Below are 19,100 nucleotides of genomic sequence, written 5' to 3'. Positions count from 1 at the left end.
GCAATCCTTTACTTTCTTGTAATGAAATAAAACAATGTATATATTTTACACCTCAGAAAAAGGGTCATCACTCAAAACTGTTAAGATATCATTAATCACGAAGACACTAAGGCCCCGATCCTGTTACATAGCTTGCACAGGCCAGTGCCTGCACACACACAGAGCTCCAGTTAAGTCAATGCGGATCCGCATAGGCACAAGGATCCTACTATGTGTAATGCTTTACAGGATCAGAGCCAAAAGTAGCCAAATTCTGTACGTGTATTTCTTGTTCCTATCAGCTCTAATGTTATCCTGCCTACAGAGAAGACAATCAAATAAATGAATGAAGAGATAGCGTAGTGAAGAGATATCAACGTAAGTCAATATAGCAGACGTTCTGCATCAGAGAACAAACGTGGCCCTAAATTCAAAAAGTGCTTAAATGATGTCAGAATACCCTTGGATTGTACTTTTAGCAATAGCACATTACAATTTACCAAGGCTGAAAATTATCCTAAAATCAACATATTTTGTTCCTTTCTTCCCCCTCAATATACTGTTGTCTAATTCTAACTCTCCTAATTATTGTTTATTATGATGCAGCTCTATTTCTCAAAAGCGCATATTTTACATTTACAAGTTAAAAGATTGGAAAAGCATCTTAATATTAATGTAGTCCCAAATATTATTTAATAGCTTGACCTTTATATTGATTAGACAGACAAGTAGATGGAATGTGATGGTATTATACATAATATACAGCAAGAGATCTTCCCCCCCACCAAAATCAATAATTAGTTAAACTACTTCACAATAATTCCCCAGTTTAGGAATAACTTTTACTGTGGATAACTAAAATACAATAATCTCTACCATTTACCCTTCTCCATAGCTTCTACGCCCAAATGAGAATACTGGGCCAGATTCCCTGGACTGCTCAGCTGGCACAAATGGAGTAAAACTGCCCGTATCTCCCTAGCTGGGCATGGGAGCTTGCTCTTACTCTAGAATACTCTACCATTGCATCCCTCCATTTTTATGCATGGGGCAGCAAGAAGCGTGGCAGGTCAGAACACACTAGACCCCCAGTATTCCTAAACTAGTGAGTGGTCCCTTGGGAACCACTGCCATTTAGTGTAGATTAGAACAGCCCCCAGACTGCTCTAACCTACACTGGGGTTAGGACAGAGCCAGGGGAAGACAATCAGCCTCCGTTACATTCTCAGACTAAACCAAGAATCTGGCAAGTTGGATTTCAAATTTGAAACTTTTATTTTAAAATGGTTCGTACTGGAATGTGGAACTGAAAACGTTTTGCTTTACAAATACTTTTGAAGCGGTCAGATATATACTTGCAAAACCTGATTATCTGAATTAGGAGCTAAAACTCACCCTCCTCAAGCATATGAACAAACAGGTAAAGAGGTAGACAAGCTCATTGGAGCTACTTGACCCAGTTCTGGTTTCCTCCCAAAATCTGTGGAGTTCACACCCTGCAGGTCACCTGCAGCCAGATTAATGGAACAGGTTTCTGGGCCAGGATGTGGGAGTTATCTGTACATTTTAACCAAAGTACTCCCCTGCCTAACCATACAAGTCCTCAGGAAGACCACTCCTGATCCTAACAGGACTAATCTGTGATGGAGCTCTGTTAAGTGCCACAGCCAAATCAAAGCACTTGCTCTTACTAATGCTACTTTCACAAGGCTGCCCTTGCCCAAAGGTGTAATAGGACCCAATTCTGGCCCTAAGTGTTTTGGAAATTGCTGTAGAATGACCGAATCCTAAAAATATAACCCAAGGTTAAAAGCTATTAAATAGCACCACATGCTGTACAAAGTAAAGATGGCAAGTGCATAATTAAGGTAGACATAATCCTTAATCCATGGTGATGGGGGAGAAAAAGGAAAATGGGAAGAGGGAGGAAGACTAAAGATAGAGGCCACAAAGCAATGAAAATGATGGACAGTATTAGAGCACTGATTCTGAATTCATTCAGCACCATAACATTTTGAATTTAATTTCTTTAAAAAAATTATCTTAGGTTATAAAGTATGTAAAACCACTAGAGCAATCTAGTGAGTAAATCCCATCACCACCTTCAAATCTAGTACATACTTACAACCATACTCAAAAAACAAAACCACAGAAATTAAAAAGGAGCTGATAGTTAGAAGGAGTCTTTTGTTTTTAAAAATACAGTTTGTCCAAGAGTGTTGTGGGGCATCTGAGTGTGTATGTGCATATGTATGTTTTTAACTTCGCATCCTAGAAACATAGCAACTCAGTCTATAAAAGGAAAAGGAAATTTAAGCCAAGAGTAACTTTTTATACCTTTACTATAAACTTTAAATGTATGACAAACTTAACAGCACACTGTTAGTAGTAATGACAGTTGCTATTACTGTGAGGTCAGGATATGCAGACACCACCAACTTGACTTGGTTTAAGTGACCACCATAACTTTTATCAACCCTATTAAGCTTATGCATTTTATCGTCTGAATTGTACTCCCATTATTTATTATCCAGAAAAGAAAAAAAAAACCTCTCCAATGTGCTATATTCAGATTTACCCAAGGTAATATCAAGCCACAAACTGATGAGAACCAAAGAGCCCAGATACAGTGAGGTGTGTCTCCCCAAGCCATAATCATCCAAACCAGCCCTCTTTCTGTGACTAAATTAAACATGCATTGCAGCTCTATCACAAGCAGCACTTCCCCAGGGCAAAAGTTCTCAAGCTATGGTCCATGGACCATTGTCGACATGCTGGGCACTTGCTGGTGGCCTATGTAGCATTTACAGATTATCTTGTCCTGACCTGTTTCCTGCTACTAAACTGTATAAAAAGACAGCTGAAAATACACTCCTTACTTTCCTAATGTTACTCTTCCATTTAAGCATTTTTTGTACTTGCTATGGGAAAGTAATATGAATACTGATGACAGGAGAGATCACCTGATAATCTCTCTATTATATTGTATTAAACATAATTAAATAGTTTGAGAATGCCTGCTGTACAGTAAGTTTAAACTCCCTCTCAACTCACATGTGCACACGCACACACACACACCCCTCCCCACCCACCCACCCCAAAACCAATCTGTGGAGAGGTAAAACTTCTTTCTAAACACAATACAGTGATGGTTTCCTGTAGACCTAAGCATTCTGGGAAACACTACATCTACTGTTGGCTCTCAATACTTGTGACTGCATATCAACAATGCCCCTATAAAAGTAAATTTCAAAGGTAGAGGGGAAGTTTGCCAACCACTGACAATGGACCAAGAAAGCACTCCTGCCCATCACTCCTTCCCCCAATTCAAAGACCTGGTCATTTATTCCAAGCCCAAAAGGGAAATCAAGTGACTGAGGAAGTTTCAAATCTGCCAGTCAGGAGGAAGGAAACACCCCACTATCTCACTAGGATATCAATCCTCACCCCTCACAAATACCAGAGCACTACTTGGGGCATGTATCTGGCTAAAATCTATCCTCTTAAATATCCTCAAAAACCATACTTTAGCAATACAACACATGTAAGAGAAAGGGTCATTTCCCTCTTGAGCGTGTATGTTATTTCCCTCAAATATTCATGACATTTCCCCTATCACTTACATTTTCTGAACAGGAAGAAATAATCACCTTTAATAATAATAAAACAAAAATAAATGTACATATTAGTCACAAGTTAAGAATACCGACAAAACCCATTTAATAAATTAGTCAAATAATGAAACACAAAGTGTTCTGTAATAAATAAGACTTTCGTTACTGAAGTAATGGGCCAGATCCTCATGTGAGGCTGATCTGCTAACAGACTGTTTGTGGTGGCACAAACATGGTTTAAAAAGTTCATCTCTGCATTGCTTTGATCCAAATGATATTCTGCTCAGAGGCAGACCCCAGGCACCATGTTAGAACAGCTGTCGGTTGTCCAAAGAGTTGAAAACACAGCCCAAGATCAGCACAGCCCAGGGCAGTTCCAGATACATCTCCTTCCTGCTAAACTAACGGCTCCTGTGTCAGCAATATGCCACCAAAGGATTAGCTTTATAGTGGGATTAGTCTGGTTGGGCCAGTTACATCAGCTTTAGGACAAAAATACACCAGTAGTGCTACACTATACCATACCAGAGAATATGGCACAATAGCACTTAGAAACATATTACATGTGTTAATGTGTACAACTCGGAAAGTCTATATCCTAGTGCATTACTCTTTCATTGACAATACAGTAGCACCTGCTCAGTGGTACCACAAATATGTAGTGGCACTATGGGAGCAGCCTTTGCGGCTTTTTCAGTTTACTTAGAAAGAAAACCCTCGAGGACCATTTAATGAACAACAGACCATAGGCAATGAATTTGCTGAATTATTTTCATTGTCTCTCCTACAATCTATGTATCTGATATTTGATGTTATAGGAGGTTTTAAAATGTAGCTCCAAATTTACACCAAGCCAAAAGAAACTTTGCTACATTACACTAACCGTAGAACAAGTCTTGTAATTAAGTTAGATTACTCAGTTTTCTGAGTATATGAACATAAGATCAAATGTTTTAACAATGTTCACATAAAACTATTTCAAACTATCTCAATATGGCTGAAATATGCAGAATATCCATTATCTGTTCTGTAAACAAAACTTTGTACAACAATCTGAATCATCGTGAATATTTATATAAATGGATATTAACTTAGCCAATTGATATATATCTGTTTTTCTGCTTCCAAGCTTGAATCCTTTTATTGCATATTTGTAGCTACCTGCCAGCAATATGCAGTACCAGAGGATTTACAACTGCGAGGATAGAATGCCATCTGCTGCTACAAATGCCGCTACAGCAGGAAAAAACAATAAAAAGATAGCACAAGTTCTGTTTTCTATTTTTCTCATACACATAAAATATCAAATAAATATAGTTTGGGATCAGTTTTTAAAAATACACCAACTTCAGTGGGGTTCGACACACAGGATTCCACACATATGGAGCCAATTGCAAGAACAGGCATGCAACTTCTGTTGATAACAGAAAAATCAGGGGTCTCACACTCACTCACACACACACACATACACACACCCACCCCAGACCCACCATGCACAGGTCTCCTCTGACTTTGTGTACTGGGGTATAGTCCTCATAATGGAAAATTCTGGGACAAAGCTCTTTCTCTATCAGGTGTTAGTGCAGGAGTGGAGTGACAGGCCTCAAGACATTAAAGTGGTGAGGCCAATAAGACCATGCAAGGAATGGTGGTAGAATTCGACCCTGAATGGGGAAAAATATGAAGTACAATTTCTCTATAAATTAAAATTATACTGGTAGAAGATATAGTCAACTCATAAAAATGGGCATATAACGGACACCGAGTTGCAATCAGATTGGTTGTTCTATTCCTAATACGGTAACTAGACTTTTAAAAAAGACCTCAAATTTTTTTCACCATTAGTAGTAGTTCTGTAAGAAAGCCTTCCTGAACCATCATGACAGTTGACCAGTTTGGTCACAAATAAGACATTGGTGACTACTGCTTTAATCCATACACATCTATCTGGGGAAAACAGAAATCCTGACATTCTTACATCATTTCCCCCATCTTCTTTAAATGAAACTAGTTGTGTTCTTTTTCTTATAAGGGATCGACAATACATCAAATTAAAAAACATTTTTGATATTTAGTAACATTTTAAATCAACAGTTGGAACTATTTCAGCTTTCATATGAATGGCAGTTGTGACAGCAATCTTAAGACTTCTCAGCCAGTAAATGTAATACATTTTGTGTGCATCATGTTATGATTTAGTGTGCAAGAACTCAGACTTTACATCTTCTTTTGACAGAGAAGCTCCAGGCAATTGAGTGTTAATGCTTCATTTTTAGGACATCATTTCACCCAGACCCAAATTCTTCCCCCAGTAGTACTCAGTACTATCCCTACACCAGAATGATAATGGAAGGCACAGCTTCTGCTGGATTGGCTGGGAGAGGGTGCTAAAAAAAACCATGACAGTCTAGTATAGCATACTATACTCCATCATGCATTAACAGGTCATTTCCACCCAGCACCAGCCCGGACAGCAAGAGCCCACACACAATAAGGAGAATTAGGACATCAATACATTTATTTACCACCTGACAAAAATCAGATATTATTGATCAGAATGATTATGACAACCTTGCTTCCACTGAATTTCAGTCAATGGGAGTTTTGTCAGATCTGAGCAGGACTGGGAGCAGAATCTGTTATTGTAATATTATAAAGCAATTTGTCATATTTGAAAAACACAAATCAGCTTTGGCAATTAAAGCAACACTTAAGTTTCCATGAAAAAGTAATTCAGCATAATATAAAACTTTATTTTTAATATCAAAGTAAGGAGCCATTCAATAACCCTAAAGTATGATTCAAACCAAGGGGGATAAAATAATCCTTTGGTTTGGGACTGTTCACCAGAAAGCATGGGTACAATAAGTTAAAAAAAAAAAAAATCTTAGTCATTGTCAAAAGTCTTCCTAAAGATTTGCTTGGGGCTCAAACACAAACAAACAATGTTCCTTCAATCATTCTCAAGATCAACTGATACTGTCTTACTGATGTTCTCTTTATAATATCTATATTATGACTGTCCCCTACAGTTAAGGTGAATTAACTGCTGCTTCTTCCAAGAATGTATCTTACTTTTCCCTATTCCTTCCCTATTTAAAATGCAGAAAAGCCAAATAATGTGAGAAATGCATAAATGAGTAACTGTCAAAAGAAAAGAACTATTAAAAGAATAAATCTTGTGTACCCAGATGTGAAATATAACACAATATAGCAGAACCCAGTTAAATGTTTGAAATAAAAAACTGAAATGCAAACTAACCTAAAACTATAAAATGAATACAACTGTTAAAAATATTAACTCTCTGCATGCCAAACCTTAAAATATACAAGGTGGTAAATCCTCTCAAACCATCAAAAATTAATAAATTAAATATCTATAAGCTTAATATCCATCAGATAATATCTTCAGTTTTCACTCCAGCACATATTTTTACACATACATTTAAGATATATTAGTAACCCATTTCCTACACAGATTTCTTCATTTTAATTACACAAATCTCGTTTGCGGCAAAGACTTACCTTTGAGGTTCGCTGCAGCTGGTCCCCCACATATGTTTTACGGAATTGATCCAAAAACCAGAGAATCGCGAGTTCTACTTTTTCATTACTAGACCGTGGTAACTGGGCATCCATCAAGGATATCAGCTGAAAAACTCTTAATGCCAAGGGAAAACATTCTCAGGAGGAATTTTCAAAGACACAAATGATATTCTGACAGCTAATTTCTCATGGGTCCATCAGCCATTATTTATTTGCCTAAGCTAGTATTTGCTACTTTTCTTCCTTGCATTTCCTTCTTTTATAAACTACTAACATGACTACCACACACAGCTGCACATCAGCACTATGCTTCTTGCTAAACTATGCTCTGTCACTTGAAATACATTTTTATACTTCTGTCAACTTGCGAAATGCTCTTTTTCTTAGTACAGCATTTATATAATTGTCAGACAATTTATTCGGTTGCTCTGAAAATTACTATGACTTTTTTCTAATTCTGAAATATGCAATATCTGGATTAGAAGCCAGATACACAAGGTCTGTTTTAAAATACCTCTCACATTTAATAACACATAGTAGAACATCAATAATGATGCAGAGTCCAAGGCAAATTAGTGAAGCCTGAAATGAGGATGTAAATAGAGGCATCATTAGCCAATTCTTAGTGTGTAAGTCCCTTTTTCAAGTGCGCTGGGTATAGAGCCAGGGCAAGTGGGAATTCCCTATTTATCACAGAGAATGTGGTATCATCCACAATAACCTCTCACCCAGTCTGTGCTTCAATAAACTCTATACCCAGAGACAGGTTAAGGCCCATATTTTTAAAAGTGGCCTCAAATTTTGAGTATTTGACTTCAAATGCCTATTGCCTAATTTTCAAAGGTGCTGAGCACCTGCAGTTGCCACTGAATTCATTATTTGCAAACTCATGTGATTAAAATGAAGGAAGCAATACAGGAAATAGATAAACGATAAAACTAACAATTAGCAAAACTACCATTTAAGTCCATGTGCATAATAAATAATAACTACCTTTTTAAGTCTATGTACATAACAAATGGTAGCTGCAGGTGCTCAGGCCACAATCATCCAAAGTTGGACACTAAAAACTGGGGCACAGAAAATGAGAGGTCAATTTTGAAATTCGAGCCCTAAGTGACTTACTGCCTGGCCACTCAGATCAGGATGAAAACACTACATCCTGAGATCTAGAACCATGCCACCATATTGAAAGATGAAGGAGCACGGTTGCAATTGGCTCAAATTTACACAAATTAAGTACAGCCCTTGAATTTGTAGCAGATACCAATGGATCCAACAACTGGGCAAAGTTTGGGCACCTCTCGTTTACCAATACATGTTAAAAAACACAACCCCTGTTTTGGTTTGTTTTAAAAATACACTTACCGACAGGATAATTCTCCATCCATGGCATCATGTTCATCTGTACTGGTATAAGTTAATCTTCCTCCTACAACAGTACCAACAAGATATACCAGCCACGCCAGACGTCCTAACATTAAAAAGAAAGAAAAATCCACTAATAAGCAACTACATTAGCAGAGTATAGTTCTGTAAGACATATGACTGTGGAAGAGTCTGCAAGAGTAGTGGTGGAAGCGTCATCCCTCAAGACATTTTAAAGTGGACTGGACAAACCAATTAAAATTATACACTTAGGAACAATCGAGTGCTCACAAAGGGAAAGGCCAGATTTGAGGGTGGTTTCTTCTTTTTTTTTTTAAAAAAAACCTTAACTATAAATATGAACATAGGCATTAGACTAGAGCAGACCAGACTTCCATATTGTTCAGTATCCTCTCTCTGACAGAGCCCAGAACCAATTGCTCAGAGGAAGAAGGAACTCTATACAGACTATCAGTATGACTCAGGAATGTCCAATTTATTAGCGGCCTGCAGAACCTATCCACAGGATAGATCAACTGTGGTGGCAATTCCATAGTTAAAGCTGTAATTTACTTTCCATTTTAAGAGGATGAGATGCTATACACACCTCAGTTTTAACTCTCCCTTCTATATGAATGCTCTCACATCTGGTCTTTAACCATAAGAGTTGTTGTTTTTGTTTTTTTAGTTTACGGAAGTTAGTTCGGGCTAGGAAAATGAAAGAGTTTTTTAACAAGACTTCTATTTTTTCATAGCATTTCACCTCAAACACCACTTAGTCTAGAAAGTCAAATTTGTTTTATTAATGTAAGTTTTTAAAGGTTGTGGAGTTCATTTGGGAGTTATTCTCAATAATTATTTTAACTTTAGGGATTCTATGAGGTTGCTACAGGATTTATAAGCTTCTTCAGGTCTGGCAAAATTTATGAATTCCACAGGCACAGCCTTTGTAGTTTGTTACCTCGCATTCAAATAAGAAATTAAAAAACTTCAGAGTCTCTCTTGGTAGTTTATAAGTGCTCTAGTTCTGAGCCAATGAAATCAGAAGTTTTGCAGACACAGGGCAAAGCCTGTATGCTCTTAGAGTTAAATATTTCCTATTCCAGAAAATTAGTAGCTTTCCATCATGTAGTTTTCAAGGTCTATGGGCACGGCCATCAGAGCTGAAAAGTTTTGAAGGTGCATCTCATCCATTAAAAGTTTTGCAGGCCCATTCTGCCAATCTTGTAAGCCATGTGATTGCCACTTCAGAGGTTACAAGGTCTGCAGGTACAGCCCAACAATTAGAATATCTGTAGGATCAATATGTAAATTTTGCAAGATCCATACCTACCACCCTTGTGCTTACAAGGTCTGTATACATTGCCAATGGGGCTTAGACAGCATGCAGACTGTAAGCTCCATCCTGATAAGTATGGGATCTTCAGGACTGTTACAGTACTATCCCTGTAGAGTTTTTATACCTGCAGATCATGTAAACTGTGTATCCCAAAAACTCAGGAAATCCAATGCCATGTTGCAGAAATTAGGACAGTTTAAATTTCTCCCATGTAGTTTAATTACAAGACCCTGATCTTCAATATTTAGACCATGGCAGCCCTAGCTAAATTATTTGTGTTTAACCATGAGACCTAGTAACCAGGAATACCCTCAATTGGGAAAAAAGGTATAGTGGTATTAAAATAGTATTTTCCCATAAGGTGGAGTCACTTCAGTGCCTGATCTAAGAGATGAATTGTAAGAGATTTATCAGATTGTTAGAGCTTCCAGTTGCACATTAACATGTCCCCTCAACTACAATGCTACTCCCGGCCAGTATGTTCACCAGGAAAAAAGTTGTACTGCTAACTCAAGTTAACTAACTCAAAGTACTATCCTAGTGAAGATAAGGTAGTTTACACATGAGTTAAGGCTATGGTGGAGCATATTCCTTAACTCCACCAGCTAACTTATGTGAAAACCAGAAACTGCCTGGTCTTCCCTAGGATTTTAACCTCGATTTACGAACACACCTTTTTTCCCTAGTAAAGACAAGGCCTTGGAGATTTGACCAAAACATGTTTCAATATTGAATGCCAAGGAAAACCTAGACACATGAACACTGCAATATTTTCCTTTTAAACAACATACCAATGGCCACATACTGTCCTTCATGGCATTTCTCTGCAGAGAATGAGGGCAAAGTATTATATTTTATCTTAAAGGAATAGGTAAAATGAGAGAGAGAAAGAAAGTATGACAGACAGACAGACTTTTCAGATTTGTTTGTTCTGTCTTTTTGGAAAGATCCTAAATCTCTTCATGACAAAACACATTACCCAAAAGTATGCATGTATAGAGAAAAATTATTCTAAGTAGTGTATAATAGAGTTTTTGATATATGTATAGTATGCTCCAATTTGCATATATGTTAGTGTTTAAAGTTTGTTTCACATTCTTTACTGAATTCTTCATTTGTATACCACTGAGCTTCATTTAATCTCCCCCAAGTTTTACAGTGACACATTCTGAAAGTACAGAACTGAAGGGCAATGAATTTTCGCTGCCCAGGCCCATTCAGGTAAATCTTTCCGAGATACACACCTATGCATTAAAGGTCTGATCCAGATTTCTGACATTGGTGTAAATCAGGGATGACTCCATGTCATTAATGGAGTTACTCTGATGTAAACAACAACAAAATCAGGCCCTACATTTAAACCCTGTGATAGTAATCTAATGGGAAGAACATAAGCAATGATAAAATAGATACTAAAATGTACCACAGAACGCAAATAAGGGGGACATGATTTTCAATACAAGTATTTATAACAGAGCATTCTGATCTATATTTTAAATATCTTGCAAAAACTTTTGCAATAGAATTTAAAATCACCAGCAGATAAAGCTTAGGGATACATATGCTAATGTTTACTTTTACTTCCAAGGCACAAAGGAACATTAATAAATTATTTTACAGTTTTGGAGAGACACTGATGACACTTACTTTAAAATTCATTAGATATCTGAGACCTTCACTGGGCCATTTTCTCAGCCCATCACTTCTTCGCAATCCCCCATTTCTGCCCCTCCAGTACAGAGTTTTCTCAAAATTCTTTGGTCAAGGAAATGGTGGTTTGCCTCCCACACCCAAGATAAGAAAGCAGGGAGGTCAGCCCCCCACAACCTACAGAAGGATAGAGCCAGCTGCATGGAGGCACTGTCTCTCTGCACTTATCTTTAATCCCTAGCCTTACACATGCTTTCATGCAATGCAGCCAGATAGTGGCTGCCCTTGGAGGCCCGTTATCTGTACCCCAACCCTCATCCCCCCCATGTGCCTATCCTGGACCTTCCAATATGTCCTCTGTGGACTTGAGGAAAGGTGTGATGTGATGGATTCAGATGACTTCAGACCCACTGGCAGAGGGGACCTCTGACTGAAGACCGCAGGGGGACTGATTCTCTGCAAAGATTTTGCAGTATGTCTAAACAATCTGGACTAACAGTACCAAATGTTAGTAACTTTTTCTATTCCAATAAATTATAAAATTAACTCCTCACACTAAGTCAAACACGTAGTTTTTAAATAAGTGTTATTTTTGTGATTCTGTCACAGGCTGATTTGGCACTCATTGAGCAGTATACAGGAGGTACTGGGTGAAATTCTACAATCTGACATACAGGAGGTCAGAATAATGGTATCTTCTGGCCTTAAAATCTATGAGATTTGCTGTGATGGCTGTCGAAAAATTTAAGTTAAAAAGGAGAATTATTAACCTGTTAAGGCACTTACACTTGGACAATGTCAAAAAATATATAATCCGAGAGAACGTCCCCTGGATTCTAGATAATCTGTTTTTTAAAAAGCTATGTGATATCATACATTGACCAACCATACTGTACGTAATCACATAGAACATTAGTGAATCAACAAAGGAGGTGTCTATTAATCACCTATGGGGACAACTGTGTTCCAAAGACTGTGAAATACTTGCTGAACTCATCACTGATGGCATGGGGCTAATGCACAGCCAGAGAAAGATGATTACAAAAGCAAGCTAATTCAAAGGAGCAGCAAAAAATAAGATGTTTGCCAAATGGCCAAACACTGCAATAAAAAATATTTTATTTACAAGTTTCTAAGAACTATGAAGGTAAAATACGCCCTGCACAAGAGCCCCTCTCTAGGAAGGCAGCATGACCAGTTGTTTGAACATGAGACCAGCTGTTTGAAAAAAAAGCTCCTGAGAACTAAACTCGGCGCTTTTTGGACTCTTTGGGTGTGTCGACATCGCAACTAGACATACCCTAAGTGAGACTTTAACCAAGTAGCTTATGCCAAAGTTTTCAGCAGTGAACACTGATTTTGGATGCCTGATACACCTCCAGCCTAATTTTCTTATGTGCTGCACACATCTCAAATTGCACATGCAACAACGGAGGCAACCATAATTACTGAATGCTTTTGAAAATTTGGCCTTAATTTTTGTCTCAATTTACTCATCTGTTTTTCAAAAAAAAGAGAGAATGCCTACTTATTTCAGAGGAATGTTATGAGAATTCATTAGCTAATGTTTATACTTGACCATATATATTCTATTATAAATTATTAATTATTATTAAAGAAGGGTTCCAGAGAGTATTGAGACCATTGTAATAACTTACTAGATTTGTGGTTCTCAAGAGGCCTCTCCAAACACACACAGACACCACCATCGAATAAAAAAAGACCCACCCATGCACAAAAATATTCCACAATTACACAACGTACAGAAGCCAATTTAAGCCAAATTACACAACGTATAGAAAAAGCAGCACCAGAGGACTGTATAACTAAAATGACCAAATCAACAGCAGGCTCTCCAGTGACTTGAAAGGCTAAAGCCACCCAGTAAAGAGTGGCCATTTCAAAAGACAGCAGCAAACAGCAGCTGCTTTTCAGAGCTGTATGATTCAAACAGCAGAGCCACTATTTTGAACCACACACTCTTGTCAACAATTTGTATTTAAACATAAAACTAGTTACTCTGACACTTATTGAAGTAGCTCAGATTTAAACAAAGGCTATTTTTCTGATGACTCTCTCTCCAGTCTCATTTGTGGAAAGCAGAATCTCAACTCTTAACACAAAACCAGTTTACCATTACAGTTTTCCCTATTCTTCTCTACTTCCACTATATGAAGCGTTCAGGGCACTTGCTTTTGCAGCTGCTTAGCTAGACTACATATTTTTTCTTTGGCAAAATAATTATTGCTGTAATAATCTGTAATTATGGTTTATAATAGCAATAATCCCAAAGAAATCAGTCATTACCATAGATCACAAGTAATCGTTAACTACTGTTAATGACCCATTTCTTGGGGATTATTGTTTAGTAAACCATGACCGCATCACCATCGATACAGAGAGCAAGACAATATAATAAAATGAGATCTTAATATAATATTAACTTATTTTGTAACATTAAAAGCCATTAAACATCTAAATTAAAGTATGTATAACTAAGGGATGTAACATTTATTGTTCAGCATGAACAGAAGTGTTTAGTTTGCAGAAAAGAAACTGAATTCTTCTGCAAGGAGCAATACAGAATTAAACTGCACCAAACTTTCTCTTATGCCCAAGTATTGGCCTATGGAACATTCCTGCGTTATTGTAGCTGATCATTCCCCTTTGACTCTATGTGTAGAAGAATCCAATAACAGCAGTGAAGTACAGACTGCAGCTGGAGAACAGAAAACTGCCTTTCAATGCAAGTTTGCTAATGGACCACAAAGGGGAAGTGACAGGTGCATACAGGGAAGGGAAGTAAGAGAAAGAGTCAGACCACGTGCATTACATAAGCTAGAATAAAATGGCTCCCCACATTTAACTCTGCATTTTCAAGATGTCAACAAAAAGCAGCAGTATGAATGGCAATATCCGATCCAAAATATCGACAACAAAAGAACAGCTGTATTGGGGGGAACAACACAATTCAGTCATATAAAGATGCAATAACTATAAAACAGCTACACTAGGAAAGAGTTAGTCATTTACATGGTCAAGTTAAACAAGGCACAGATAGGAACAATTAATCTATGTAATAACATTACATAGGCCATAATATTGTACAGTTTACATACATTATCTCTTTATAACTAAGTTGCTTTTCCAATGCTACTAATTGATCCTCACAAAACTCAGAGGGAAGTAAGGATAATTAGTGTATTTATTTTACAGATGGGGCAGTCAAATCAGAGAAGTTAAGGCCTACATTTTCAAAAGTATCTGTCAAGTTTGGGTCCCTCAGTTTTCAGGTATCCAACCTGAGAAATGTACAGCCTGGTTTTCAGAAGTGATGAGTTCTCACAGCTCCCACTGCCTTCTAATTGAAGTGTGGATTTTCATCATCTTTGAAAGTCAGAACTTTAGGTTCTAAAACTGGGAACCCAAAAACTGAGGCACTCCATGCTGGAGGCAACTTTTGAAAATGTGAGCCAAACTGACTTAAGTGAAGTAAAAACAGGGTTAGAACTCAAGAGTTACCACTTTCCAGACATGTACTCAGACCACCGGATCACACTTCCCTCTCATACACAGATGGATAATTTTGCACCATTTCAAGTCCACATAACAGAGAACAATGCAGTCTCAATCATAAATGAAATAAATACTAACCTTCTTGGACTGTGATTTCTAGTGGATTCCTACTAGAAGAATGCAATAGCTTTTGGTAGTTTTGTGCGTTTTGGTCAAACAACTGTACAAGAAGTGCACAGGTCTTTTCATATTCACACCTGCTGACTGTGCAGAGTTGCTCCAGCTGCTGAAATACAGTAGCTGTATCATCCAGAGGATCTTCCAAACCATCTCTGCAATATACATAAAATAGGGGTTACTTACTAGAAACTATTGTTCTTAAAGAGTTGCCTCTGTGCATTCACATCTGTAATAACTAGCATCTCCAGCATCAAGCTACAGGACTGTATAACAAAGTTGTGTCCTCAGGGCAGTCCATTAGCATTCTCATGCTGCAATGTCATCACTGGCTGAAACCATATAATCTATATAAAGGACCATACACACCCCAACCACCTCTATCCTTCTCCCGAGCCGACAGAGTCCTGAAATACAAAGAACTCAGAGGCAGAGGGGAAAGACAGATGAGCAATGTGAATGCACAGAGATAACTCTTGAAGAAAAATGGTTACTAGTAAATAATTCCGCTTTCTTCTTCAAGGGCCTCATTGCATTTCCGCTTATGAGAAAGTAGTAAGTAGTGCTCCTATTAGAGGATGGTGGACAAGATATTTTAGGCAAAAATTGGCTATGACAATGCCTTACAAAACTGAACATTAGATCGCAATGCCAAGTCCAACGAATAATTGTTAATGACAGAATAAGCACAACTCCATGTTGCTGCTTTGCAAGTCTCTACCATAGCAGTCTCAGGCAGCTACATAGGCAGCTCTGGCCCAAGCAGAATACATCTTTAAGCCAAGAGATACTGTTTATTTGGCTAAGGATTAACAAAGCTCAACATCTAAGATGTAGAAGCAGAACCTCACTGGGTAGCCTGGGATCTGAGGAACAAAACAGGAAGGGAGATATAATGGGACAGATGAAAATTTGACACCACCACAGATATAAAGCTGGGGTGAGGTCTCAAAATGACTTCTTTATGTAACACTATAATGGGTTCAGAGGCCATAACTAAAAAAATCCACCGTTGGCATTGAGAAAGGAGGTCAGGGCACAACGGAAGCGGAACCAACAGTTCTCTGGACAGAACAGTGTGCCAATGCTGCCACAGCCACATTTGTGTTAGCAGTATGATGTTGGCTCTGTCCTCTCTGATTTTCCTTACGACTCTGGGTATCGAAGGAAGGCTAGGAGAGGACTGCTCCAATTGAGCAGCAATGCATCCGATGAAGATTTTTTATCTTTGTGACCAGTGGTGCAGTAGATGACACCTGGCATTATGAATGGACACAAATCAGTCAATTTGTGGCTGACCATAGCTGAAGAATAATGAGGATACCACCTCATTTAGGGACCACTGATGTTGGTTGTAAGATTTCCTGCTGAGGATGTCTGCCTGTATGCTCTCCTTCCCCACTGTTAGATGTACAGCTAGTGGGTGTGCCAAGAGTAATGTCAAAACAGGTAAGCAGTCTCTACAGAGGACATGCATCAGTGGAGGAGACAAAGAAAAGGAGGCACTGTTCTTGTTCTCCTTAGGCTCCTTTCACAGATCAGAATGCTTCCTCCTCTTTTCTTTTCTCTTCCCTGGGACAGGATCATGAGGAGATCTGGAAGCCCGACTCTGAATAGTGATGTTGACCAGTGCTGACTGGGAGCGAACCAAGGACATTTTTGATGCCAACAAAGACAGCAGTGCTAGAGCAGTCCTGTTTGGATAAAGCATACAGCACTAGACAGTACCAACCAGGAGACTCAGCCCAAGTAAGCGTTTGCTTCAGGAAGGTCAATCTGAGGCCAGACAACAAGGGGAGCAATGAAGCTGGGGCAGCAAAATGCATCTCAAATCTTTTTACAGAAGACCTCAGCACTCCCAAAAGAATGTGAGGATAGTCCAAGGAAGCCAAGTGCACCTGCAGTATTAACTTTCTGTTCTCCTCAACTGAGAAGAGATGAATTCTCATCCGATGAAGTGAGCTGTAGCTCACGATAGCTTATGCTCAGATAAATCGGTTCGTCTCTAAGGTGCCCCAAGTCCTCCTTTTCTTTCTGCGAATACAGACTAACCCGGCTGCTCCTCTGAAACCTGAGAAGAGACAGTGCAGCAAGCGGTCTCCTGGGAGACTATGAGCCTGTCCCAGGCACTGTAGGCACCAAACATGTTCATCTGTCTCTGGAAAGATGGTTGAGCAGGTGGCACATCTTTTCAACTCCAAACAGAGTTCAGGACTAGACACAGCCTAGGGGATAATCCAAGGCAAGTGACCTCATCTGCTCTAATTTTAATATGACTGACTCACTCACTGTAAAAGGATAGGCGAACACGCTTGCAGACTTGAGAAGTAGTTCCACTTCGGTCTTGCTGCAAACGAACTGAGATGGCTGTGGTTGTGCTCTTCCTCATACAGACTGACATGAGGACAGCATCCTAGCATGAGAGCACTACTGCACCCCACAGGACACAAAGCTTAGTTATACAGTTTCACAGCTTGACACTACAGGAACTAGACCCTGCAAGTGGGAATGCACAGAGGCCCCCCGAAGAAGGATTAAACATTTTTAGCCATTCAAAACACATTTTTTCTTTGGCTGCTTTATTTGCTGTGATCCTATGGTAAATTTGTCTAAAATATAAAAGGGATTTTGGCTATAAAATGTCAAGTCAATAAATAAGAATTACTAGCTGGGACAATAAGTATAAATCTATATAGCAAATGAAGGTAGTACTCACTTAAACGTGTACTGCAAAGCAAAAATAATACAGAATCAGCACAGATTTGTATCTCATTAACCAAGCTGTCATGGCATTTAGTACAGAAATTGTTAAACAACCCTTTTATTCAATTTTTTTAAAGGTTCTCTGAAAAGTTATTCTCTGAAAAGCGACTATAGAAAATGTATACTGGTGTTCCATTTTTGTGTGCATGCAAGAGTTAGTTATGGATAGAATATGCTCAGTTTACGAGTAAAAAGTTCACACATAGACAACAAAAGAGATTCTGCAAGTGGAACTTAGTGAGCAATTTTGTTGATGATACATGAATTGGAATAGAATCCAACTTACTCTCTCCTAGCTTTATTGGCCCTGTGGAGAACAGAGGAATAAATATATATTTTTTAAAAACAGCTCATAGTTTATTTTTTTTTACTAAAATAAGCAACTATAACTTCGAATACAACAGGGAGCAGATATGCTGAGTAAAAAGGGACCACTTTACAGTCATTTTTCAGAGCAGAATCACACTTTAAAATAATTCTGCCACCTCATCTTGTGCTACTCTCTCCCACCCTTTCATTAACAGGTGGGATTGCTTTTGCTGCCTTCCTTTGCTCATGTAGAGAGGGACCCTCGGAAGCTCCTGCTCTAATGGTATAAATGGCAGAAGAGGCTCAGCATCAACAATATTTTAGATATTGGATTATAATGGGCAAGGATCTTTTTATAAAATAAGGGGGCTCTGGAAAAGAAACAAATTGAACTCAAGTTTCATTTTTAATTTTGCTTTTAAGACACTGGGCCAAATTCTGATCTCACAACAGTGAGAAACAGGAGTGACGACTACAATCAATGAATATAATTTAATGTAACTGACGTGAGAAAAAGGCCATTAAGTTTTATTGATTTTAAAACAAAAGCACAACAGAAAGAACAATGTACCAGCTAATCAGTGCTCTAAAACTGCAAAGTTCTGTTTATACTGAAGAAGGTTTACCTTATAACTACAGGAACAGATTCCAGTCTAGAAGTAATGTATGCTTTTGTAATTTCTGGTGCATATGTATCTAAAAGGTGTGGTTCTGTTGATTTCACAAAAGGTACCGATGCTACCATTCTCTGCCACAGAGTTAGCAGATAGTGAACACTGTTTGGAGCAAACTCCCAGTGCTACAAAGAAACAAATGTAATTTTCATTAGAGCATATCTT

At 38.3% G+C, this 19,100-nt stretch overlaps 1 protein-coding gene across 4 annotated transcripts in view; it reads right to left on the bottom strand.

Moving 5' to 3' along the window:
* Positions 1 to 19,100, bottom strand: part of RANBP17 (RAN binding protein 17) — a 276,059-nt gene that overhangs the window by 219,447 nt on the left and 37,512 nt on the right. For all 4 annotated transcript variants that reach the window (XM_073355989.1, XM_073355992.1, XM_073355990.1 and 1 more), the window contains 4 exons: positions 18,888 to 19,060; positions 15,151 to 15,344; positions 8,508 to 8,613; positions 7,119 to 7,254 (listed from right to left, as the gene is read on the bottom strand). In XM_073355989.1, coding sequence (XP_073212090.1) covers positions 7,119 to 7,254; positions 8,508 to 8,613; positions 15,151 to 15,344; positions 18,888 to 19,060 — 609 coding nt within the window. The remainder of the gene's footprint in view (positions 1 to 7,118; positions 7,255 to 8,507; positions 8,614 to 15,150; positions 15,345 to 18,887; positions 19,061 to 19,100) is intronic.

The sequence above is a fragment of the Lepidochelys kempii genome, chromosome 8, assembly GCF_965140265.1.
Source record: "Lepidochelys kempii isolate rLepKem1 chromosome 8, rLepKem1.hap2, whole genome shotgun sequence".
In the NCBI taxonomy this organism is placed as follows: domain Eukaryota; kingdom Metazoa; phylum Chordata; order Testudines; family Cheloniidae; genus Lepidochelys; species Lepidochelys kempii.
Note: the sequence above shows the minus strand (reverse complement) of the source record. Positions and strands in the feature narration are given on the sequence as shown.